Source organism: Nerophis lumbriciformis, linkage group LG14 (genome assembly GCF_033978685.3).
Source record: "Nerophis lumbriciformis linkage group LG14, RoL_Nlum_v2.1, whole genome shotgun sequence".
In the NCBI taxonomy this organism is placed as follows: Eukaryota; Metazoa; Chordata; class Actinopteri; order Syngnathiformes; family Syngnathidae; genus Nerophis; species Nerophis lumbriciformis.
The window spans coordinates 44287665-44315654 of record NC_084561.2 but is presented as its reverse complement, the minus strand read 5'-3'; the positions used below and the strand labels follow the sequence as shown (position 1 = coordinate 44315654).

Sequence of the window (27990 nt, the reverse complement as noted above, 5' to 3'; positions counted from 1 at the left end):
ATTTTCTTGCACTTGTTTAATGGTTAAGAGTTTGATAGCCTAATTAATAGTTGTAAATTATGGGGTTGATAATTGATTGATTTTTTACAGCATGTTAATCTTGTGGTGTTTTGTCCTTAAAGGTTTTTCACCTACTAAAGAAGCTAAAGGCTACTAAAGGCTACTAAAGACAGCTAATGACAGCTAAAGAAACTAAAGTCTACTAACACTGCTAAAGACTGCTAAAAAGACTAAAGAAGAAATAAGAAGCTGTTTCTTCGTTGGAAAAACTGTTGCAAACTAAAGGAAAATAAAAAGGAAAGCGCTCATGTTTTTGGGACAAAAGGGGAAGGGCAGGTGGTCCTGTCAGACATTGATCAACGTAATAAATAAAGCGCATGATTATTCTGCCTGAAGAATGGAGAGGAAGTGATAAAGAAAGCACATTGATGATAAGAAAGCATGCTTCCATGAATTATGGACTCATGTTCATTGTTCACCCTTTTCTATTTGTGCCTGTGCTGAAAGGGAACTGCCCTCTTTGGGAATGTTGTCTATCAGTCACAATCCCGAGGAAAGACAAGAGCACATGTTTTTTATTTTTAAATGGATTCTAACTCCTAAATAAACACTAGCAAAAGTCAGCTAACAAAGCTGTAAATGGGAGTTTAGCTATTCTGCCTAGAAAGTGAACTTGCATTTGAAAGCCATTAGGGCATTTCAAGGAGTAAAGTACCATCACGGAGTATTCTATTTTGAAAGTAAACCATGTCATTTATTTTGTGTTTGTGAATGACTTCTTGTCCCGCACAGGCTGATTTTTGCTAAATTGATCTGCCGTGACAATAGAAGCTCAGATGTGGCAACCTCTTAAGGCCCAAGCTGTTTGTTTACATGCTTTTTTTATTCTCTAAGCTATTTGGGCTTATTGGACCCTAATTAGAATAAAAACTAAGAATCATCTTTTGATATGATGTACTTAGTCCATAAGTAACAAACGTGTACTTCATGTTTATCCATCCATCCATCCATCCATCTTCTTCCGCTTATCCGAGGTCGGGTCGCGGGGGCAGCAGCTTAAGCAGGGAAACCCAGACTTCCCTCTCCCCAGCCACTTCGTCCAGCTCCTCCCGGGGGATCCCGAGGCGTTCCCAGGCCAGCCGGGAGAGATAGTCTTCCCAGCGTGTCCTGGGTCTTCCCCGTGGCCTCCTACCGGTCGGACGTGCCCGAAACACCTTCCTAGGGAGGCGTTCGGGTGGCATCCTGACCAGATGCCCGAACCACCTCATCTGGCTCCTCTCCATGTGGAGGAGCAGCGACTTTACTTTGAGCTCCCCCCGGATGACAGAGCTTCTCACCCTATCTCTAAGGGAGAGCCCCGCCACTCGGCGCAGGAAACTCATTTCGGCCGCCTGTACCCGTGATTTTGTCCTTTCGGTCATGACCCAAAGCTCATGACCATAGGTGAGGATGGGAACGTAGATCGACCGGTAAATCGAGAGCTTTGCCTTCCGGCTCAGCTCCTTCTTCACCACAACGGATCGATACAGTGTCCGCATTACTGAAGACGCCGCACCGATCCGCCTGTCGATCTCACGATCCACTCTTCCCCCACTCGTGAACAAGACTCCGAGGTACTTGAACTCCTCCACTTGGGGCAAGATCTCCTCCCCAACCCGGAGATGACACTCCACCCTTTTCCGAGAGAGAACCATGGACTCGGACTTGGAGGTGCTGATTCCCATCCCAGTCGCTTCACACTCGGCTGCGAACCGATCCAGTGAGAGCTGAAGATCTTGGCCGGAGGAAGCCATCAGGACCACATCATCTGCAAATAGCAGTGACCTAATCCTGCAGCCACCAAACCAGATACCCTCAACGCCTTGACTGCGCCTAGAAATTCTGTCCAGAATCGGTGACAAAGGGCAGCCTTGGCGGAGTCCAACCCTCACTGGAAACGTGTCCGACTTACTGCCGGCAATGCGGACCAAGCTCTGACACTGATCATACAGGGAGCGAACTGCCACAATAAGACAGTCCGTTACCCCATACTCTCTGAGCACTCCCCACAGGACTTCCCGGGGTACACGGTCGAATGCCTTCTCCAAGTCCACGAAGCACATGTAGACTGGTTGGGCAAACTCCCATGCACCCTCAAGGACCCTGCCCAGAGTATAGAGCTGGTCCACAGTTCCACGACCAGGACGAAAACCACACTGTTCCTCCTGAATCCGAGGTTCGACTATCCGGCGTAGCCTCCTCTCCAGTACACCTGAATAGACCTTACCGGGAAGGCTGAGGAGTGTGATCCCACGATAGTTGGAACACACCCTCCGGTTCCCCTTCTTAAAGAGGAACTTCATGTTTAGTGACATACTAATACTTATTTTTACACTTTTTTCCCCAAATTCCATTGTATGTTATACTCTTCTGACACCACCAGATGGCAGTATAAGTGTCCACATAAGCGGCCATAAGACCCCAATTCTGGTGATGAGCCATGTAAGGAATATACTCTGCCTCATGGGAAGAGGAAGCCAGGAACCCTGTTCCTCAGATACATGCAACACCTTTTGGGAGACGCAGACAACATGATGAGCCCAGAGAAGCTTTCTGAATTAGTGCAGCATCGTTGTGGGTGGAGGAATCTTGTATTTGCCTGCTCTGCAGCCGACAGACCGTTGTTTCACTGTCAATAACACTCACCTAAAATACATGGAGACATTTACAGTTAATACATGTGATCGGTATTGGGATCGGGCAATCTGCCTTTTGGACGACCGTCTCTAAATCGGGAGCATAGAACCCTGATAGGAACATCCCCAGCGTGAACACACCCTTTGTCCTGTACTGTCTCAATTGTAGAATTTCCAAGTATTTTAATGATTTCCTGATGAAGGCAATGGTTGTTGGTCTTTTCTTCATGTTGCACTTTTTGTGACTTTTGTTTCCAGGTTCCAGGTTGGTGTGGTAAGAGCAAGCTGACTGCAGGAGACCACCTGGGGCAGTTTGTCCCTGGCTCTCAAGGTAGAAAAACACCAACTTTCCAAGAAGATTACACACACACTCACAGGCAAAGCTCAGTGCCACATTTGTTTTAGCCTAACTCGAAGTGTACACACAGAACTTGTACTTTCCATTGCAAAAACAAAGTAACCGTATCATCATTATCCACAAAGTCAGTCAGTAAAAGGACAAAAATTATTTATGTTATATATCATGTATACCAGGGGTGCTCATTACGTCGATCGCGAGCTACCGGTCGATCGTGGAGGGTGTGTCAGTCGATCACCAGCCAGGCATTAAAAAAATAGTCCTAAAAATGAGTGATCATAAATCTTCACTATGACGTCACTTTCGTCACTTGATTGACATTCACGGCACCCAAGGGTCTTCTGAGATGACGCTGGCTGCTGCAAGCTCATTAAAATTACCGACTGGAAGGCGAGAAACACTTTATTTCAACAGACTCTGGCGCCGTACCTGTCGTCAAAACTCCAAAGACCGACTGCACAGTTGCGCTAACAAAATAAGAGTATCAGAAAGCTGGCGTGCACAAGCTAGCAAGCTACGGAGTTTGCCGACAATGTATTTCTTGTAAAGTGTATACAAAGGAGTACGGAAGCTGGACAAATAAGATGCCAAAAACCAACCACTTTCATGTGGTATTGGACAGGAAGGAGGACTTTTTTTCTCCTCTATTCGAAAATGCGGACGTTATCAGCACCACTGTCCAATCAATGCAAGTCATCACAATCAGGTAATACACCAACTTATATTCTTGTCTTCATGAAAGAAAGAAATCTATATGTGTTAAACATGCTTGTATTATCTTTAAACACCTTTAACTTATTAACAATATTAACTATATGTGTTAAACATGCTTGTATTATCTTTAAACACCTTTAACTTGTTAACAATATTAACTATATGTGTTAAACATGCTTGTATTATCTTTAAACACCTTTAAGTTGTTAACAATATTAACTATATGTATTAAACATTCTTGTATTATCATTAAACACCTTTAATTTATTAACAATATTAACTATGTGTTAAACATGCTTGTATTATCTTTAAACACCTTTAACTTATTAACAATATTAACTATATGTGTTAAACATGCTTGTATTATCTTTAAACACCTTTAACTTATTAACAATATTAACTATATGTGTTAAACATGCTTGTATTATCTTTAAACACCTTTAAGTTGTTAACAATATTAACTATATGTATTAAACATTCTTGTATTATCATTAAACACCTTTAATTTATTAACAATATTAACTATGTGTTAAACATGCTTGTATTATCTTTAAACACCTTTAACTTATTAACAATATTAACTATATGTGTTAAACATGCTTGTATTATCTTTAAACACCTTTAACTTGTTAACAATATTAACTATATGTGTTAAACATGCTTGTATTATCTTTAAACACCTTTAAGTTGTTAACAATATTAACTATATGTATTAAACATGCTTGTATTATCATTAAACACCTTTAACTTGTTAACAATATTAACTATATGTGTTAAACATGCTTGCATTATCTTCAAACACCTTTAACTTGTTAACAATATTAACTATATGTATTAAACATACTTGTATTATCATTAAACACCTTTAATTTTTTAACAATGTTAACTATATGTGTTAAACATGCTTGCATTATCATTAAACACCTTTAACTTGTTAACAAAAACATATATTTCATAAATAAGTAAATATAAGTTATATATATGAATGAGGTAGATCCCCACGACTTGATCAATTGAAAAGTAGCTCGCCTGCAGAAAAAGTGTGAGCACCCCTGATGTATACTCTACATCAGTGTTTTTCAACCTTTTTTAAGCCAAGGCACATTTTTTGCGTTGAAAAAATGCGGAGGCACACCAACAGCAGAAATCATTAAAAAACGAAACTCATTTTACAATAAAAAGTTGTTGCAATTGTTGGATATGACTTTGAACCATAACCAAGCATGCATCACTATAGCTCTTGTCTCAAAGTAGGTGTACTGTCACCACCTGTCACATCACGCCGTGACTTATTTTGAGTTTTTTGCTGTTTTCCTGTGTGTAGTGTTTTACTTCTTGTCTTGCGCTCCTATTTTGGTGGCTTTTTCTCTTTTTTTTGGTATTTTCCTGTAGCAGTTTCATGTCTTCCTTTGAGCGATATTTCCCACATCTACTTTGTTTTAGCAATCAAGAATGTCAGTTGTTTTTATCCTTCTTTGTGGGGACATTGTTGATTGTCATGTCATGTTTGGCTGTACATCTTTGCTCCACAGTAAGTCTTTGCTGTCGTCCAGCATTCTGTTTTTGTTTACTTTGTAGCCAGTTCAGTTCTAGTTTCGTTCTGCATAGCCTTCCCTAAGCTTCAATGCCTTTACTTAGGGGCACTCACTTTTTGTTTGTTTGGTTTAAGCATTAGATACCTTTTTACCTGCACACTGCCTCCCTCTAAACAGCACAGACACTCAACAACAACACATCATTTGCAGACTATAATTACTGGTTTGCAAAAAATATTTTTAACCCAAATAGGTGAACTTAGATACCGGTAATCTCCCACGACACAGTGGTTGAAAAACATTGTGCATTACATTACAGCCTTACTTTATTTAATTTTATACATCCAATGTGGGTAACGACCAGAGGTGGGTAGAGTAGCCAGAAATTGTACTCAAGTAAGAGTACTGTTACTTTAGAGATTTATTACTCAAGTAAAAGTAAGGAGTAGTCACCCAAATATTTACTTGAGTAAAAGTAAAAAGTATGTTGTGAAAAAACTACTCAAGTACTGAGTAACTGATGAGTAACATATACACACACACACATATATATATATATATATATATATATATATATATATATATATATATATATATATATATATAATATATATATATATATATATATATATATATATACACACATATATATATATATATATATACACACACACATATATATATATATATACACACACACATATACACATATATATATACATACATTGATATATACAGTATATAATTTATATTTATTTTGCCGTTTTTGTTTACATGTTAAAGGTGTTTTAATGAATATACATGCATGTTTAACACATATAGATTCCTTTCTTTCATGAAAACAAGAATATAAGTTGGTGTATTACCTGATTCTGATGACTTGCATTGATTGTAATCAGACAGTAGTGCTGTTAACGTCCACGTTTTCAAATGGAGGATAAAAAAAGTTCCTCCTTTCTGTCTAATACCACATGAAAGTGGTTGGTTTTTGGCTTCTTATTCGTCCAGATTCCATATTCGTTTTTATACACTTTACAAGAAATACATTGGCGGCAAACTCCGTAGCTTGCTAGCTTGTTTGCGCTGGCTTTCGGAGACTCTTGTTTTGAAAGCGCAGGCGCGATGGAGCGGCACTTTTATTGTGAAGACAGGAACTGTGCAGTCAGTCTTTAGGCTTTTGACGAGATGTACGGTTGAAATAAAAAAGGGTCTTTTTTCCTTCACACTTTTGATTGATTGATTGAAACTTTTATTAGTAGATTGCACAGTACAGTACATATTCCGTACAATTGACCACTAAATGGTAACACCCCAATAAGTTTTTCAACTTGTTTAAGTCAGGTCATGTGACCGCCTGGCTCTGTTTGATTGGTCCAACGTCACCAGTGACTGCATCTGATTGGTGGAACGGAGTGAACGTCACCAGTGACTGTATTTGTTGAAACGCAGGCACTATGAAGGTCTGTCTGACAGACCAAAACAAACAAAGCGTGCATTAACAGATGGATAAAAATTAGTAGCGAGTAGCGAGCTGAATGTAGATAAAAGTAGTGGAGTAAAAGTAGCGTTTCTTCTCTATAAATATACTCAAGTAAAAGTAAAAGTATGTTGCATTAAAACTACTCTTAGAAGTACAATTTATCCCAAAAGTTACTCAAGTAGATGTAACGGAGTAAATGTAGCGCGTTACTACCCACCTCTGGTAACGACTACGTGACAGTCATGAGTTTGAGATGTCATGTTTGACTGTTTCTCAGTCAAGTCAGATTCCTTGTCTATTGTTGTGTGTCTACTATCTGTCAATCCTACAATATTACCACAGCATGACTCTGATCCTCAACCTTCAATGTTTAACTGTGCCACAAAACCATTTACTCAGAACAGAAAGGGAGTGGATCCCAAAGTAGCACATTCAAAGCCCAAAGTAACCTATTAACTAGAAGAGAAGAAATGGCAAACAAGCCAGCAGAAAAATCCGAATGACCGAGCCATATACTGAAAGCAGCCCTTTATAGTGTCTCTTTATCCCCATCACAGTGCTGGTGCAGCTTATTGATCACCCTCATATCAATTGTACAGTAGGGTTTCTGTCCTTAAAACTCAGCTTGTTGTGTTTCTTTGCTGTGTGTGACAAGAACATGACATTTTACAACAGAATACAAGCAATGATGCTGAATGCTGGGATGTAACGACTCACTTAAACAGATCCAGGAACACAAAGATGTTGAAGTTGTTTCCTGGGCACGCATTTGAAGGATAATGTACACGTCATTGTCCATCTATCATTGAACAGACGTTTTTATACTCGACCAAGTTAGCGGTGTTCACTTTCTCATGCTTATGATTGGTCAAAATGTCGGGCGCGTTTTAATGTGGATGTTAAGGAGTTCTAATGTTGGTATAATCAGCTCTTTATTTGGAGAAATACTCGCTAGAGCAGGGGTGCTCATTACGTCGATCGCGATCTACCGGTCGATCTCGGAGGGTGTGTCAGTCGATCACCAGCCAGGCATTAAAAAAATAGTCCTAAAAATGAGCGATCATAAATCTTCACTATGACGTCACTTTCGTCACTTGATTGACATTCACGGCACCCGAGGGTCTTCTGAGATGACGCCGGCTGCCGCCAGCTCATTAAAATTACCGACTGGAAGGCGAGAAACACTTTATTTCAACAGACTCTGGCGCCGTACCTGTCGTCAAAACTCCAAAGACCGACTGCACAGTTGCACAATAAAAGCTCTGCTTCATCCTGCCTGCGCTAACAAAATAAGAGTCTCAGAAAGCTGGCGTGCACAAGCTAGCAAGCTACGGAGTTTGCCGACAATGTATTTCTTGTAAAGTGTATACAAAGGAGTACGGAAGCTGGACAAATAAGATGCCAAAAACCAACCACTTTCATGTGGTATTGGACAGAAAGGAGGACTTTTTTTCTCCTCCATTCGAAAATGCGGACGTTATCATCACCACTGTCTGATTCCAATCAATGCAAGTCATCAGAATCAGGTAATACACCAACTTATATTCTTGTCTTCATGAAAGAAAGGAATCTATATGTGTTAAACATGCTTGTATTATCTTTAACCACCTTTAACTTGTTAATAATATTAACTATATGTGTTAAACATGCTTGTATTATCTTTAACCACCTTTAACTTGTTAACAATATTAACTATGTGTTAAACATGCTTGTATTATCTTTAACCACCTTTAACTTGTTAACAGTATTAATTATATGTATTAAACATGCTTGCATTATCTTTAAACACATTTAACTTGTTAACAATATTAACTATATGTATTAAACATTCTTGTATTATCATTAAACACCTTTAATTTATTAACAATATTAACTATGTGTTAAACATGCTTGCATTATCATTAAACACCTTTAACTTATCAACAAAAACATATATTTCATAAATAAGTAAATATAAATTATATATATGAATGAGGTAGATCCCCACGACTTGATCAATTGAAAAGTAGCTCGCCTGCAGAAAAAGTGTGAGCACCCCTGATGTATACGGTAGTAACTATCTGCAGTAGTACATGGGTGTTACATTACTTTGAGGTGACATTAAATGACTATGTATAGTAACTATCTGCAGTAAGACGTGGGTGTTGCATTACTTTGAGGTGACTTTAAATGACTATGTATAGTAACTATCTGCAGTAAGACGTGGGTGTTGCATTACTTTGAGGTGACTTTAAATGACTATGTATAGTAACTATCTGCAGTAGTACGTGGGCGTTACATTACTTTGAGGTGACATTAAATGACTATGTATAGTAACTATCTGCAGTAAGACGTGGGTGTTGCATTACTTTGAGGTGACATTAAATGACTATGTATAGTAACTATCTGCAGTAGTACATGGGCGTTACATTACTTTGAGGTGACATTAAATGACTATGTATAGTAACTATCTGCAGTAGTACATGGGTGTTACATTACTTTGAGGTGACATTAAATGACTATGTATAGTAACTATCTGCAGTAGTACATGGGTGTTACATTACTTTGAGGTGACATTAAATGACTATGTATAGTAACTATCTGCAGTAGTACATGGGTGTTACATTACTTTGAGGTGACATTAAATGACTATGTATAGTAACTATCTGCAGTAGTACGTGGGCGTTACATTACTTTGAGGTGACATTAAATGACTATGTATAGTAACTATCTGCAGTAAGACGTGGGTGTTACATTACTTTGAGGTGACATTAAATGACTATGTATAGTAACTATCTGCAGTAAGACGTGGGTGTTGCATTACTTTGAGGTGACTTTAAATGACTATGTATAGTAACTATCTGCAGTAGTACGTGGGCGTTACATTACTTTGAGGTGACATTAAATGACTATGTATAGTAACTATCTGCAGTAAGACGTGGGTGTTGCATTACTTTGAGGTGACATTAAATGACTATGTATAGTAACTATCTGCAGTAGTACATGGGCGTTACATTACTTTGAGGTGACATTAAATGACTATGTATAGTAACTATCTGCAGTAGTACATGGGTGTTACATTACTTTGAGGTGACATTAAATGACTATGTATAGTAACTATCTGCAGTAAGACGTGGGTGTTGCATTACTTTGAGGTGACTTTAAATGACTATGTGTAGTAACTATCTGCAGTAGTACGTGGGCGTTACATTACTTTGAGGTGACATTAAATGACTATGTATAGTAACTATCTGCAGTAGTACATGGGTGTTACATTACTTTGAGGTGACATTAAATGACTATGTATAGTAACTATCTGCAGTAAGACGTGGGTGTTGCATTACTTTGAGGTGACATTAAATGACTATGTATAGTAACTATCTGCAGTAGTACATGGGTGTTACATTACTTTGAGGTGACATTAAATGACTATGTATAGTAACTATCTGCAGTAGTACATGGGTGTTACATTACTTTGAGGTGACATTAAATGACTATGTATAGTAACTATCTGCAGTAGTACATAGGGATGTCCCGATCCAGGTTTTTGCACTTCCGATCCGATACCGATATTGTTTTTGCATTTCCGATCCGATACCGATACTGACCGATACCGATACTGGTCTATCCGAGCATGTATTAAAGTTTAAAGTTATTTAGCCCATTAGTTGTCAGAATCATGTTGAAAAGGGTTTTAGTACTCTTGATAACAACTAGCCAGCTGAATTAGGGGAGTTTGAATAATACACAATGGTTGGTAACAAGAAACTGACCTGTTTATTCAAGGATAAACACAAAATAGACAAAATTATACATGACAAACAGAAATGGCATCATTGAACTAGGGCTGGGCGATATGGCCTTTTTTTAATATTGCGATATTTTAAGGCCATATTGCAATACACAATATATATCTCGATATTTTGCCTTAGCCTTGAATGAACACTTGATGCATATAATCACAGCAGTATGATGATTCTATGTGTTTTGATTGATTGATTGAGACTTTTATTAGTAGGTTGCACAGTGAAGTACATATTCCGTACAATTGACCACTAAATGGTAACACCCCAATAAGTTTTTCAACTTGTTTAAGTCGGGGTCCACTTAAATTGATTCATGATACAGATATATACTATCAAGATATATACTATCATCATAATACAGTCATCACACAAGATAATCACATTGAATTATTTACATTATTAATAATTCAGGGTGTGGAGGGGGGCGCCTAATGTAAGTGTCAAAAAGACAGCCAAAAGAGTTTGATATGAGAATAAATCTAAAGTTAAAATATAGGGTAGAAATGCACCCATTTGCAGGAAATGTAGTCTTGATTTTCAAAATGTTCTTTCAAGGCTTGCATGTCTACATTAAAACATTCTTCTTCATACTGCATTAATATATGCTACTTTTAAACTTTCATGCAGAGAAGGAAATCACAACTAAAAAAATCACTAATTTTTTCATACGTTGTTCATGTGGAAAGTTTTGCCTCTGCATTTTGATGGTGTGGACGTGTGGCACCGAATGGAGATAAGCGTCTCGACAGACGTCACAATATTTGAACAATGATGACGAAAACTGTTGTCTCTGTCGTGTCCGTGTGTCGAAAATTGTTATGCGCTTATTTTTTTTATTTGATTTTGTGCGTGGCATAGATTTGCCGTGCGCAGAGGACGCTTGAGCAGGCGCGCACCTTAGCGGCTGCGCTAGCATCACAGCTAACGTTAGCCATGCCGCTACCTCGCTCTCTGCTGGGAGAGGACGTATACGTATGTGACGTATGACGTGACAGTATGTGACGTATGACGTGACAGTATGTGACGTGTGTAAGAAGGTGCGCTCGCTGTCTGTGAGAGGGAGACACAGGAAAGAGTGAGAAGAGCCTGTTGTGTATTGCCAGCAGCTAAAAGCAACTGCGTGAGAATTGTGGATGTGTTGAAGGTGTGTTGGAAAATGCGAAACGGAAATTACGGAGCAGCAGAAAAGTGGAATGTATTATTTAAATCGGTGCGTTGGAAAACACGGACCAGAGTTTTTTTTTTTAAACTGGATCTGGATCGGCATTTTCCCATGCCTTACCGATATGCAATTTTTGGCAAATATCGGCAGCCGATCCGATCCAAATATCGGATCGGGACATCCCTAGTAGTACATGGGTGTTACATTACTTTGAGGTGACATTAAATGACTATGTATCGTAACTATCTGCAGTAGTACATGGGTGTTACATTACTTTGAGATGACATTAAATGAGACTTGCTGACACCTGTAGAAACCCTGGATACGGTCCACAGTACTCAGGGCCTGAAGTGGGCTGCCTTTGTGGAATACCAGGAAGGGTTTGGCCCCACCCTTGTATAGCCGCAAGATAAAATCAGCTGAGGGCAGCAACATGGTGCGTGTGCCAATTTACATCCGAACATTTCTTTGTGCCATGTTACTTGCTGCTTTAGTGTTTTCTCTCTCTGACGTTGATGAAAACCATCGTTGAGAAAGTCACTCTCTAAAGGAGGGTTAGACTTGATTCAGGTATGCCATGTTCTACGACGGCCTGCTGGACTTTCTGACTTGCACGTGTGCAATCCAAGGGTTTATGACTTCAGCCATATGTTGTAGTCTATGAATATCACTGGCATCTGGGCCGCGCCAAGGAGGAAGCTGTGTGGCGGCAGTTCTGCTCAGGGTGATTTGAGGTCAACTTGGAAGTTTTTTCTCTGTGAAGACATTGACGATGCAGAAAGCCTGTTTTGGAATAGTAGGAGTAGGTCTTGTTTCAGTCCAAATCCACATGGTTAGAGGGGAACATTATCACAATTTCAGAAGGGTTAAAACCATGAAAAATCAGTTCCCAGTAGCTTATTTTATTTTTCGAAGTTTTTTTCAAAATGTTACCCATCACGCAATATCCCTAAAAAAAAAAGTTTCAAAGTGCCTGATTTTAACCATCGTTATATACACCCGTCCATTTTCCTGTGACGTCACATAGTGATGCCAATACAAACAAACATGGCGGATGGACAGCAAGGTATAGCGACATTAGCTCGGATTCATACTCGGATTTCAGCGGCTTAAGCGAAATTGAAGAAGAAACTGAAGCTATTGAGCCATATCGGTTTGAACCGTATGCAAGCGAAACCGACGAAAACGACACGACAGCCAGCGACACGGGAGAAAGCGAGGACGAATTCGGCGATCGCCTTCTAACCAACGATTGGTATGTGTTTGTTTGGCATTAAAGGAAACTAACAACTATGAACTAGGTTTACAGCATATGAAATACATTTGGCAACAACATGCACTTTGAGAGTGCAGACAGCCCAATTTTCATCAATTAATATATTCTGTAGACATACCCTCATCCGCTCTCTTTTCCTGAAAGCTGATCTGTCCAGTTTTGGAGTTGATGTCAGCAGGCCAGGGAAGCTAGGGTCGATATTCTTCTCTTGATCATCTTCGGTGGCATAAGGGACGGTGTGAGCCAAGACATCCAGGGGGTTTAGCTCGCTCGTCTGCGGGAACAAACTGCCGTCATTGCTTGCCGTGCTACCGAGGTCCTTTGTCCCTGAATTGCTCACACACTCCGGCAGATTCAATGGGGGTCTGGCGGCAGATTTCTTTGACTTTATGGTTGGAAATGCATCCGCTTTGAGTGTCGCAGGATATCCACACATTCTTGCCATCTCTGTCGTAGCATAGCTTTCGTCGGTAAAGTGTGCGGAACAAACGTCCGATTTCTTGCCACTTTGGCATCTTTGGGCCACTGGTGCAACTTGAATCCGTCCCTGTTGGTGTTGTTACACCCTCTGACAACACACCGTTGAGGCATGATGTCTCCAAGGTACGGAAAACAGTCAAAAAAACGGAAAATAACAGAGCTGATTTGACTCGGTGTTTGAGAAAATGGCGGATTGCTTCCCGATGTGACGTCACGTCCGAGAGCGAATATTAGAAAGGCGTTTAATTCGCCAAAATTCACCCATTTAGAGTTCGGAAATCGGTTAAAAAATATATGGTCTTTTTTCTGCAACATCAAGGTATATATTGACGCTTACATAGGTCTGGTGATAATGTTCCCCTTTAAATCATATCCTCATCTTCTGGATGAGGGAAACAGTCCTGTAGATTGTGGTGTCCTGCATCATCATGTGTGTGCCTCTCTTAAACCTGGATTACTCTCTCACTTTGAAGTATATTATCCATGAGATGTTTTTCATGTACCTTGACAAAGGTTGCAAAATTCCGGGAATATTCAAAGTTGGAAGCTTTCCATGGGAATTAACGGGAATATATGGGAATGAACGGGAATTAATGGGAATAAACATTGAATGCAACATGCTAGATCTTGCAGAATGATTATTAGCTAAAACAACCTGATTTAATGCAAATTCAGTAGAATTTCAACCCTGCACTGTGCATTCCTCCATCACATGTGCAGTGCATTTTTCCATCACATGCACAGATAATTCCCAGCATGCTACACACTACAGCAGGGCTATTTTGAGGCCACACTAGTATTTGAGCCCAAGGACTTCATCCAGTCAGGTAAGTGTTGATGGGGTAAATATACAGGTAAAAGCCAGTAAATTAGAATATTTTGAAAAACTTGATTTATTTCAGTAATTGCATTCAAAAGGTGTAACTTGTACATTATATTTATTCATTGCACACAGACTGATGCATTCAAATGTTTATTTCATTTAATTTTGATGATTTGAAGTGGCAACAAATGAAAATCCAAAATTCTGTGTGTCACAAAATTAGAATATTACTTAAGGCTAATACAAAAAAGGGATTTTTAGAAATGTTGGCCAACTGAAAAGTATGAAAATGAAAAATATGAGCATGTACAATACTCAATACTTGGTTGGAGCTCCTTTTGCCTCAATTACTGCGTTAATGCGGCGTGGCATGGAGTCGATGAGTTTCTGGCACTGCTCAGGTGTTATGAGAGCCCAGGTTGCTCTGATAGTGGCCTTCAACTCTTCTGCGTTTTTGGGTCTGGCATTCTGCATCTTCCTTTTCACAATACCCCACAGATTTTCTATGGGGCTAAGTCAGGGGAGTTGGCGGGCCAATTTAGAACAGAAATACCATGGTCCATAAACCAGGCACGGGTAGATTTTGCGCTGTGTGCGGGCGCCAAGTCCTGTTGGAACTTGAAATCTCCATCTCCATAGAGCAGGTCAGCAGCAGGAAGCATGAAGTGCTCTAAAACTTGCTGGTAGACGGCTGCGTTGACCCTGGATCTCAGGAAACAGAGTGGACCGACACCAGCAGATGACATGGCACCCCAAACCATCACTGATGGTGGAAACTTTACACTAGACTTCAGGCAACGTGGATCCTGTGCCTCTCCTGTCTTCCTCCAGACTCTGGGACCTCGATTTCCAAAGGAAATGCAAAATTTGCATGGTTGGGTGATGGTTTGGGTTGCCATGTCATCTGCTGGTGTCGGTCCACTCTGTTTCCTGAGATCCAGGGTCAACGCAGCCGTCTACCAGCAAGTTTTAGAGCACTTCATGCTTCCTGCTGCTGACCTGCTCTATGGAGATGGAGATTTCAAGTTCCAACAGGACTTGGCGCCTGCACACAGCGCAAAATCTACCTGTGCCTGGTTTACGGACCATGGTATTTCTGTTCTAAATTGGCCCGCCAACTCCCCTGACCTTAGCCCCATAGAAAATCTGTGGGGTATTGTGAAAAGGAAGATGCAGAATGCCAGACCCAAAAACGCAGAAGAGTTGAAGGCCACTATCAGAGCAACCTGGGCTCTCATAACACCTGAGCAGTGCCAGAAACTCATCGACTCCATGCCACGCCGCATTAACGCAGTAATTGAGGCAAAAGGAGCTCCAACCAAGTATTGAGTATTGTACATGCTCATATTTTTCATTTTCATACTTTTCAGTTGGCCAACATTTCTAAAAATCCCTTTTTTGTATTAGCCTTAAGTGATATTCTAATTTTGTGACACACGGAATTTTGGATTTTCATTTGTTGCCACTTCAAATCATCAAAATGAAATGAAATAAACATTTGAATGCATCAGTCTGTGTGCAATGAATAAATATAATGTACAAGTTACACCTTTTGAATGCAATTACTGAAATAAATCAAGTTTTTCAAAATATTCTAATTTACTGGCTTTTACCTGTATTTGATCTGTGGTATTTAAGTGTAATAGAGGTGTAATTGCTTGTTACTGTATGACTGTAGACTACTCCAGCAGACCTCCACTCAAGCTAGCTAGCTGTTCCTGTACTTGTTCAATGATTTTGGGGCCAATATCTCTAGCTAGCTAGGTTTATGTACCACCACAGTCTCATAATGAACCCAAAATATTTCTCCGTTAGCCGTGATGCTAAATTTCTCTATGTTAAATCCCATTAATTTATGCTAACAACGTTAGCGATCCGAATTTACCTTTTTTGGTTCTACTAGCACAGGGGTCGGCAACCTTTACCAGTCAAAGAGCCATTTTGACCAGTTTCACAAATGAAAGAAAACAATGGGAGCCACAAAAATCTTTTGAAATTCAAAATGAAATAACACTGCATACAAAGTTTTTTTTTGCTTTGTGCTATGTACATACCAAGGGTCTCAGACACGCGGGTTTTATATGAATGGCGCTTGATAGCATCATACTTATCAACACTCCCGATTTTTCCGGCAGACTACGAATTTCAGGGCAACTATTCTCTCAAACGTGCCGTGATGGTACAGCATTTAGCGCCCACTACAACCAGCGTGCCGGCCCAGTCACAGATTGTAAGGGGCTTCTGCTTGCTCACGTAAGTGACAGCAAGGCATACTTGGTCAACAACCACACAGGTCACACTGACGGTGGCGGAATAAACAACTTTAACACTCTTACTAATAATGCGCCACACTTTGAACCCACACCAAACAAGAATGACAAACACATTTCGGGAGAACATCTGCACCGTAACACAACATAAACACAACAGAACAAATACCCAGTATCCCATGCATCCCTAACTCTTCCGGGCTACATTCTTACCAAACCCCACCCACCTCAACTGACGCACAGAGGGGATGGGGGGGTTGATGTGTGAGGGAGCAAGGTTGGGGTGGGGGCGGGGTTTGGTGGTAGCAGGGGTGTATAATGTAGCCCGGAAGAGTCAGGGCTGCATGGGATTCTGGGTATTTGTTTTGTTGTGTTTATATTGTGTTAAGGTGCAGATGTTCTCCTGAAATGTGTTTGTCATTCTTGTTTGGTTTTGGTTCAAAGTGTGGCGCATTATTAGTAAGAGTCTTAAAGTTGTTTTATATGGCCACCATCAGTGTAAGTTGACCAAGTATGCCTTGCTGTCACTTACGTATGCAAGCAGAAGATGCATATAACAAAAGGCTGAGCTGGCACGCTGTTTGTACAGGTTGTAGAGGGCGCTAAATGCTGTACCGTCATGGCACGCCCTTATTTCTGCGAGAGGCACTGAAATCCGGGATTCTCCCGGGAAAATCGGGGGGTGTCGGCAAGTATGCAGCTGAGCCGCATCAGAGTGATCAAAGAGCCGCATGCGGCTCCGGAGCCGCGGGTTGCCGACCCCTGTACTAGCCAATACTAAATCAAAAGGTGTAGTTTCATCTGCCTTCTGTTCTGCTAGCCCAGGGGTGCTCACACTTTTTCTGCAGGCGAGCTACTTTTCAATTGATCAAGTCGTGGGGATCTACCTCATTCATATATATAATTTACATTTACTTATTTATGAAATATATGTTTTTGTTAACAAGTTAAAGGTGTTTAATGATAATGCAAGCATGTTTAACACATAGTTAATATTGTTAAAAAATTAAAGGTGTTTAATGATAATACAAGTATGTTTAATACATATAGTTAATATTGTTAACAAGTAAAAGGTGTTTAAAGATAATGCAAGCATGTTTAACACATATAGTTAATATTGTTAAAAAATTAAAGGTGTTTAATGATAATACAAGCATGTTTAATACATATAGTTAACATTGTTAACAAGTTAAAGGTGTTTAATGATAATACAAGAATGTTTAATACATATAGTTAATATTGTTAATAAGTTAAAGGTGTTTAAAGATAATACAAGCATGTTTAACACATATAGTTAATATTGTTAATAAGTTAAAGGTGTTTAAAGATAATACAAGCATGTTTAACACATATAGATTCCTTTCTTTCATGAAGACAAGAATATAAGTTGGTGTATTACCTGATTCTGATGACTTGCATTGATTGGAATCAGACAGTGGTGCTGATAAGGTCCGCATTTTCGAATGGAGGATAAAAAAAGTCCTCCTTTCACATGAAAGTGGTTGGTTTTTGGCATCTTATTTGTCCAGCTTCCGTACTCCTTTGTATACACTTTACAAGAAATACATTGTCGGCAAAGTCCGTAGCTTGCTAGCTTGTGCACGCCAGCTTTCTGAGACTCCTATTTTGTTAGCGCAACCGTGCAACTGTGCAGTCGGTCTTTGGAGTTTTGACGACAGGTACGGCGCCAGAGTCTGTTGAAATAAAGTGTTTCTCGCCTTCCAGTCGGTAATTTTAATGAGCTGGCAGCAGCCAGCGTCATCTCAGAAGACCCTCGAGTGCCGTGAATGTCAATCAAGTGACGAAAATGATGTCATAGTGAAGATTTATGATCGCTCATTTTTAGGACTATTTTTTTCATGCCTGGCTGGTGATCGACTGACACACCCTCCGAGATCGACCGGCAGCTCGCGATCGACGTAATGAGCACCCCTGTGCTAGCCATTCTGTTGGCATCCAAGAATGTAGCTTATAGTTTGATTTAGCATGCTGATTGAGTGTTCACTTATTCATCTAGCTTATTTCTATTCATTTATCCATCAGTAAAATATTTTTAAAGACTACTCCAATTGTTTAGCTGACTATTTATATCAGTGTGTGGCATTGCATTAGTGTTTTACAAGAATAGATCAATACAAAGAGAATAATGCCACGTATGATGTGTGGAGACATTTCACCCCAACCAATGTAGGCAGAAAGGCTGTGTACATTTGCAAATACTGTGCAAAGAGCTACGTCAAAGATGCAGCAGCATATAGACAAGTGCCCAATAATATATCATTATTCTAATTCACCATATACAGGTAAAAGCCAGTAAATTAGAATATTTTGAAAAACTTGATTTATTTCAGTAATTGCATTCAAAAGGTGTAACTTGTACATTATATTTATTCATTGCACACAGACTGATGCATTCAAATGTTTATTTCATTTAATTTTGATGATTTGAAGTGGCAACAAATGAAAATCCAAAATTCCATGTGTCACAAAATTAGAATATTACTTAAGGCTAATACAAAAAAGGGATTTTTAGAAATGTTGGCCAACTGAAAAGTATGAAAATGAAAAATATGAGCATGTACAATACTCAATACTTGATTGGAGCTCCTTTTGCCTCAATTACTGCGTTAATGCGGCGTGGCATGGAGTCAATGAGTTTCTGGCACTGCTCAGGTGTTATGAGAGCCCAGGTTGCTCTGATAGTGGCCTTCAACTCTTCTGCGTTTTTGGGTCTGGCATTCTGCATCTTTCTTTTCACAATACCCCACAGATTTTCTATGGGGCTAAGGTCAGGGGAGTTGGCGGGCCAATTTAGAACAGAAATACCATGGTCCGTAAACCAGGCACGGGTAGATTTTGCGCTGTGTGCAGGCGCCAAGTCCTGTTGGAACTTGAAATCTCCATCTCCATAGAGCAGGTCAGCAGCAGGAAGCATGAAGTGCTCTAAAACTTGCTGGTAGACGGCTGCGTTGACCCTGGATCTCAGGAAACAGAGTGGACCGACACCAGCAGATGACATGGCACCCCAAACCATCACTGATGGTGGAAACTTTACACTAGACTTCAGGCAACGTGGATCCTGTGCCTCTCCTGTCTTCCTCCAGACTCTGGGACCTCGATTTCCAAAGGAAATGCAAAATTTGCATGGTTGGGTGATGGTTTGGGGTGCCATGTCATCTGCTGGTGTCGGTCCACTCTGTTTCCTGAGATCCAGGGTCAACGCAGCCGTCTACCAGCAAGTTTTTAGAGCACTTCATGCTTCCTGCTGCTGACCTGCTCTATGGAGATGGAGATTTCAAGTTCCAACAGGACTTGGCGCCTGCACACAGCGCAAAATCTACCCGTGCCTGGTTTACGGACCATGGTATTTCTGTTCTAAATTGGCCCGCCAACTCCCCTGACCTTAGCCCCATAGAAAATCTGTGGGGTATTGTGAAAAGGAAGATGCAGAATGCCAGACCCAAAAACGCAGAAGAGTTGAAGGCCACTATCAGAGCAACCTGGGCTCTCATAACACCTGAGCAGTGCCAGAAACTCATCGACTCCATGCCACGCCGCATTAATGCAGTAATTGAGGCAAAAGGAGCTCCAACCAAGTATTGAGTATTGTACATGCTCATATTTTTCATTTTCATACTTTTCAGTTGGCCAACATTTCTAAAAATCCCTTTTTTGTATTAGCCTTAAGTAATATTCTAATTTTGTGACAGACGGAATTTTGGATTTTCATTTGTTGCCACTTCAAATCATCAAAATTAAATGAAATAAACATTTGAATGCATCAGTCTGTGTGCAATGAATAAATATAATGTACAAGTTGCACCTTTTGAATGCAATTACTGAAATAAATCAAGTTTTTCAAAATATTCTAATTTACTGGCTTTTACCTGTATTCCCATTAATTGCCATGGACGGTGTCCAACTTTGAATAATCAAAAAATTGTTAATATTTCCAAACTTCCTGAGCTTAACTTCCCGTGGTAAATTTCCGGAAATTTACCGGAAACTTTCCACCCCTTTGCAACCCTAACCTTGTCAAACATGTCTGAAACCAATCCTCACCATCACCAAGTGGACCACATGGTCAGAGATATGTTTAAAGCATGACTTGTGTGTGTGCAGCGATCAAGGAGGGCTTTGCCATCTGCTGTGCATCATGGAGAAGGAAGACCTGAAGGTCCTCAACAAGGGGGAAGAAGAAGAGATGGTCAGCGTTCGTCTCACTGCATCTCTTCAAGTGTGCACATCATTCATACCTTCCCACTTGTACTGTGCAGGAGCTGCAAGGCTTCCGTCTGTGCCCTTGGCGACTGGCACTGGTGGGTGTTGGGGTCCTGTGTACAGGGGGCTTCCTGCTCCTGCTGCTCTACTGGATGCCAGAGTGGTGCGTCAAGTCCACCTGCGTCCCCACCTCTGCCTGTGATGCTGAAGTGGTGTTGCTGCGCTCCACGGTTTGTTCCGCTTCTTCTTCTCCAATGTTCCTTTTGCATACTATTTCTATTTTGGGGGAATACAGCACACTCTGCATGTACACTAGTACTCATTTACTTACAGATGAGTGTTGTGCTCAATCATTGACTAATTAGTAGAAATTGACCAATTATCTTATGTGTATTTAAAGTTAAAGTTCCAATGATTCCGAAGGGATTCCTTTTACAATGGGCCATGCGGGCCCTAATAATGATTTGTTAAGCAGATAGAAATAAGCACTGTGGCGGTAAAGTACGTTTCTTACAAGTACCGTTATCACTGCAGGAAGAGGAACATCTAAACATGCTTCACTACACACCGTAGCTCACGGCGTCAACATGTAAACAAACGCCACTGGTGGATCTACACCTGACATCCACTGTAATGATACCAAGCACAGAAGCGTATCTCGTCGATACTATCTTTTGTTTTTTTTAAATTCGTATTATGTTTATAAACTCAGGAAACATGAGGACTTTGAATGATCCTGTAACTACTTGGTATCGGATTGATACCCAAATGTGTGGTATCATCCAAAACTAATGTAAAGTATCAAAGAAGGGAAGAATAAGTGATTATTACATTTTAAAAGAAGTGTAGATAGAACATGTTAAAACAGAAAATAATCGGATATTAACAGTAAATGAACAAGTAGATTAATAATTCATTTTCTACCACTTGTCCTTTATAATGTGTACAAAATAATAGGTGTATAAATGACACAATATGTTACTGCATAGACTAATTAGGAGTCTTTGTTTGTTTACTTACTACTAAAAGACAAGTTGTCTAGTATGTTCACTATTTTATTTAAGGACAAACTTGCAATAATAAACATGTGTTTAATGTACCCTAACATTTTTTGTTAAAATAAAGCCAATAATGACATTTTTTGTGGTCCCCTTTATTAAGAAAAGTATCGAAATCATTTTGGTACCGGTACCGGAGCAACACTAGTCTCAACTATAATCTACGTGAAGGAGACCACAATTGTTTTGATTGAAAGGTTGACATTATTTCAGGATTCCTCACAAGGAATAAAGTGTTATAAAAGTGTATAAAATGTAGTAGATGAGTGATTGTGATGTAGACAAATGTCATATTTTGCCCTATTTTCTCAGGAGATTTTGAAATGTAGATGTGGATGCTCCTCTTAGACACATGTAGGGATGTCCCGATCCAGGTTTTTGCACTTCCGATCCGATACCGATATTGTTTTTGCATTTCCGATCCGATACTGATCGATACCGATACTGGCCGATCCGAGCATGTATTAAAGTTTAAAGTTATTTAGCCTACTTAGTTGTCAGAATCATGTTGAAAAGGGTTTTAGTACTCTTGATAACAACTAGCCAGCTGAATTAGGGGAGTTTGAATAATACACAATGGTTGGTAACAAGAAACTGACCTGTTTATTCAAGGATAAACACAAAATAGACAAAATTATACATGACAAACAGAAATGGCATCATTGAACTAGGGCTGGGCGATATGGCCTTTTTTTAATATTGCGATATTTTAAGGCCATATTGCGATACACAATATATATATCTCGATATTTTGCCTTAGCCTTGAATGAACACTTGATGCATATAATCACAGCAGTATGATGATTCTATGTGTTTTGATTGATTGATTGAGACTTTTATTAGTAGGTTGCACAGTGAAGTACATATTCCGTACAATTGACCACTAAATGGTAACACCCCAATAAGTTTTTCAACTTGTTTAAGTCGGGGTCCACTTAAATTGATTCATGATACAGATATATACTATCAGATATATACTATCATCATAATACAGTCATCACACAAGATAATCACATTGAATTATTTACATTATTTATAATCCAGGGTGTGGAGGGGGGCGCCGGATGTACCGTATTTTCCGCACCATAAGGCGCCCGGGGTTATAAGCCGCGCCTTCAATGAACGGCATATTTCAAAACTTTGTCCACCTATAAGCCGCCCCGTGTTGTAAGCCGCATCTAACTGCGCTAAAGGAATGTCAAAAAAACAGTCAAATAGGTCAGTCAAACTTTAATAATATATTAAAACCAGCGTGATGTGGGCGCGCATGGAGTCGTATATCAACATGGACGAAGCTGCGTGAAAAAAGCCACCCGGCCTCTTCACGTAAACTTAAACTTACCTTAACCACTCGCTCATCTTTTCTTCATCCATCCCTTCGAGTTAGCTTTTATGATGACGCCGGCTGGAAAGGTCTCTTTTGGCAAGGTCTTCCTTTTGAATATCACCATGGGTGGAAGTTTCTGGCCATTAGCATGGCAAGCTAGAACCACAGTGAAGGATGACTTCTCATTCCCTGTGGTGCGAATATTCACCGTACGTGCTCCCGTTGTATCCACAGTGCGGTTCACAGGAATATCAGTTGCTGTGAAATAGTAGTCCGTGTGCGGATGGAGAGATTGCGCCTTTTCATGAACCGGATCCCTGTCGCTTAGTAGGAGCCATTTTGTGGTCTTTACAGATGTAAACACACAAAGGAAATGAAACGTACGGTAATATCCGCGCGCTTTTTCTTCTTCTACGCGGGCGGGTGGTTGCTTACAGTAGAAGAAGAAGCGCTTCCTGTTCTATGGGGGCGGGTGATTACCTTAGCGGTTGCTTGCGTAGAAGAAGAAGCGCTTCCTGTTCTACCGGGAAAAAAGATGGCGGCTGTTTACCGTAGTTACGAGACCGAAACTTTATGAAAATGAATCTTAATATTTATCCATATATAAAGCGCACCGGGTTATAAGGCGCACTGTCAGCTTTTGAGAAAATTTGTGGTTTTTAGGTGCGCCTTATAGTGCGGAAAATACGGTAAGTGTCAAAAAGACAGCCAAAAGAGTTTGGTATGAGAATAAATCTAAAGTTAAAATATAGGGTAGAAATGCACCCATTTGCAGGAAATGTAGTCTTGATTTTCAAAATGTTCTTTCAAGGCTTGCATGTCTACATTAAAACATTCTTCTTCATACTGCATTAATATATGCTACTTTTAAACTTTCATGCAGAGAAGAAAATCACGACAAAAAATCACAATTTTTTTTCATACGGTGTTGATCTGGAAATTTTTGCCTCTGCATTTTGATGGTGTGGACGTGTGGCACAGAACGGAGATAAGCGTCTCGACAGACGTTATAATATTTGAACAATGATGACGAAAACTTGTTTTCTCTGTCGTGTCCGTGTGTCGAAAATTGTTATGCGCTTATTTTTTTATTTGATTTTGTGCATGGCATATAATTGCTATGCGCAGTGGGCGCTTGAGCAGTTTGCAATTGCACAGGCGCGCACCTTAGAGAACGTTGGTCACACGGCTGCGCTAGCATCACAGCTAACGTAAGCCATGCTGCTACCTCTCTGTTCGGGGAGGACGTACACGTATGTGACGTATGACGTGACAGTATGTGACGTGTGTAAGAAGGTGCGCTTGCTGTCTGTGAGAGGGAGACACAGGAAAGAGTGAGAAGAGCCTGTCGTGTAATGCCAGCAGCTAAAAGCAACTGCGTGAGAATCCACAGACCTGTGGATGTGTTGAAGGTGTGCTGGAAAAATGCAGAACGGAAATTAGGAAGCAGCAGAAAAGTGGAATGTATTATTTAAATCGGTGCTTTGGAAAACACGGACCGGAGTTTTTTTTAAAACTGGATCTGGATCGGCATTTTCCCATGCCTTGCCGATACGCATTTTTTGGCAAATATCGGCAGTCGATCCGATCCAAATATCGGATCGGGACATCCCTAGACACATGTAATAAAGGTGTTTGATGTTTTTTGATGATAAATGATACATTATGTCACTACTGGTCCCACCTTCCTACATAATAGTGTTAAAAACAACATAAAGCCTGGTCCAGATGTTTACTGACGTATAATATTCATGTTAAATGACATTTACTGCAAATGAATATCGCTCCAATTATCCATTATCAGCCTCCTGTTCTACTAATAATTGGTCAAAAATTCTACTGGTGGATCTCTACTCATGAGGTGACACAATGCAGTTTTACACAAAAGCTGACAGACAGGCCAAAAATAATTCCTTGCACATGACACAGTGTGCTGCGCTCACTTCCTCTTCCACGACATCCAGCAACGCTAAGGCTTTTTATTCCACAGGATGAATTCCGGCGCTGGTTCCTGGCTAAGGTTCGAGTGATGCTAGCCCCAGGGAGCAACCCCTTCCACAGCCTGGACACCCAGACCACCTCCCCTCCCTCCCCTCCCTCCCCATCCATGGCCAATGGAGACACCCGGCCCCCTCAGGAGCTCATCAGAAGTTATGTGGACTACCAGCCCACAGCGGTAGGCACACTATTTATTGACGTGTACATAGAACTGGAGTAATGCCTTATTGTGTGAATGTTCCAAAGCATGGTTTTCTACACCAACATTCATCTATTTATTATTATTATTCTCCACATTTTGACGCTCTACCTTCCACGTTTTTCACCTGATTCAAAGCGTTCCAACTTCAAACTGTTCAGCCTATTCGGGAATCACGGGTTTTCCCTTGAAAAATTAAAAAAATTCCCAGTGTTCTCCAAATTCCAGGTTTTCCGGGACATTTTTCCCCCCTCAAAATGAATTATTCATTTTTCAAACTTCCACCATTTTTTTACATTTTTCAACCCATTCAAACCATTTCACCTTCAACATATTCCACTCGTTCAGGATATATGTGCTCCCTTTCAACCATTATAAAAAAATAAAAATAATTCCCGGATTTCCTAGAATTCCCAGATTGTAGGGTCATTTTCCCCATTCAAAATTAATTATCCATTTTTCAAACTTCTACCATTTCTATATTTTTCAACTGATTCAAACCATTTCACCTTCAACATATTCCACTCTTTCGGGAATTATGTGTTCCCTTTCAACAATTCTGTAAAAAAAATCCCGGATTTCCTAGAATTCCCAGATTTTAAGGGCATTTTCCCCCTTCAAAATTAATTATCCATTTTTCAAACTTCCACCATTTCTACATTTTTCAACCGATTCAAACCATTTCACCTTCAACATATTCCACTCGTTCAGGAATTATGTGCTCCCTTTCAACAATTATAAAAAAATAATAATTCCCGGATTTCCTAGAATTCCCAGTTTTTAGGGACATTTTCCCCATTCAAATTTAATTATCCATTTTCCAAACTTCCACAATTTCACACATTTTTTAACCGATTCAAACCATTTCACCTTCAACATATTCCACTCGTTCAGGAATTATGTGCTCCCTTTCAACAATTCTATAAAAAAAATTCACGGATTTCCTAGAATTCCCAGTTTTTAGGGACATTTTCCCCCTTCAAAATTAATTATCCATTTTTCAAACTTCCACCATTTCTAAATTTTTCAACCGATTCAAACCATTTCACCTTCAACATATTCCACTCGTTCAGGAATTATGTGCTCCCTTTCAACAATTATAAAAAAATAATAATTCCCGGATTTCCTAGAATTCCCAGTTTTTAGGGACATTTTCCCATTCAAATTGAATTATCCATTTTCCAAACTTCCACAATTTCACACATTTTTTAACCGATTCAAACCATTTCACCTTCAACATATTCCACTCGTTCAGGAATTATGTGCTCCCTTTCAACAATTCTATAAAAAAAATTCCCGGATTTCCTAGAATTCCCAGTTTTTAGGGACATTTTCCCCCTTCAAAATTAATTATCTATTTTTCAAACTTCCACCATTTCTACATTTTTCAACTGATTCAAGCCATTTCTCCTTCAACATATTCCACTCATTCAGGAATTATGTGCTCCCTTCAACAATTATTAAAAAAAAAATAATTCCCGGATTTCCTAGAATTCCCAGTTTTTAGGGACATTTTCCCCATTCAAAATGAATTATTCATTTTCCAAACTTTCACAATTCCCACATTTTTTAACCGATTCAAACCATTTATTATTATTATTCCCCAGATTTTGGCGCACTCTACCTTCCACGTTTTTCACCTGACTCAAACCATTCCAACTTGAAACTGTTCAGCCTATTCGGGAATCGCGGGTTTTCCCTTGACAAATTCCCAAATTTCCCAGAATTCCAGGTTTTCCGGGACATTTTTCCCCTTCAAAATTAATTATCCATTTTTCAAACTTCCACCATTTCTAAATTTTTCAACCGATTCAAACCATTTCACCTTCAACATATTCCACTCGTTCAGGAATTATGTGCTCCCTTTCAACAATTATATATATAAAAAAAAAATCCCGGATTTCCTAGAATTCCCAGTTTTTAGTGACATTTTCCCCATTCAAAATTAATTATCCATTTTTCAAACTTCCACCATTTCTACATTTTTCAACCGATTCAAACCATTTCACCTTCAACATATTCCACTCATTCAGGAATTATGTGCTCCCTTTCAACAATTATAAAAAAAATAAATTCCCGGATTTTCTAGAATTCCCAGTTTTTAGGGACATTTTCCCCATTCAAAATGAATTATTCCTTTTCCAAACTTCCACAATTCCCACATTTTTTAACCGATTCAAACCATTTATTATTATTATTCTCCAGATTTTGGCGCGCTCTACCTTCCACGTTTTTCACCTGATTCAAACCATTCCAACTTGAAACTGTTCAGCCTATTCGGGAATCGCGGGCTTTCCCTTGACAAATTCCAAAAATTCCCGTATTTCCCAGAGTCTCAGTTTTTAGGGACATTTTCCCCATTCAAATTTAATTATCCATTTTCCAAACTTCCACAATTCCCACATTTTTTAACCGATTCAAACCATTTCACCTTCAACATATTCCACTCGTTCAGGAATTATGTGCTCCCTTTCAACAATTCTATAAAAAAAATTCCCGGATTTCCTAGAATTCCCAGTTTTTAGGGACATTTTCCCCCTTCAAAATTAATTATCCATTTTTCAAACTTCCACCATTTCTACATTTTTCAACTGATTCAAACCATTTCACCTTCAACATATTCCACTCA

The 27990-nt window shown here is 39.7% G+C and overlaps 1 protein-coding gene across 4 annotated transcripts in view; it reads left to right on the top strand.

Annotated features, from left to right (window-relative positions):
- atp13a3 (ATPase 13A3) overlaps nucleotides 1-27990 on the top strand; it is a 105994-nt gene that overhangs the window by 18060 nt on the left and 59944 nt on the right. For all 4 annotated transcript variants that reach the window (XM_061975479.2, XM_061975480.2, XM_061975478.2 and 1 more), the window contains 4 exons: nucleotides 2934-3006; nucleotides 20681-20765; nucleotides 20836-21009; nucleotides 25155-25340. In XM_061975479.2, the coding sequence (XP_061831463.1) occupies nucleotides 20715-20765; nucleotides 20836-21009; nucleotides 25155-25340 (411 nt within the window). In that variant the 5' untranslated portion in view covers nucleotides 2934-3006; nucleotides 20681-20714. The remainder of the gene's footprint in view (nucleotides 1-2933; nucleotides 3007-20680; nucleotides 20766-20835; nucleotides 21010-25154; nucleotides 25341-27990) is intronic.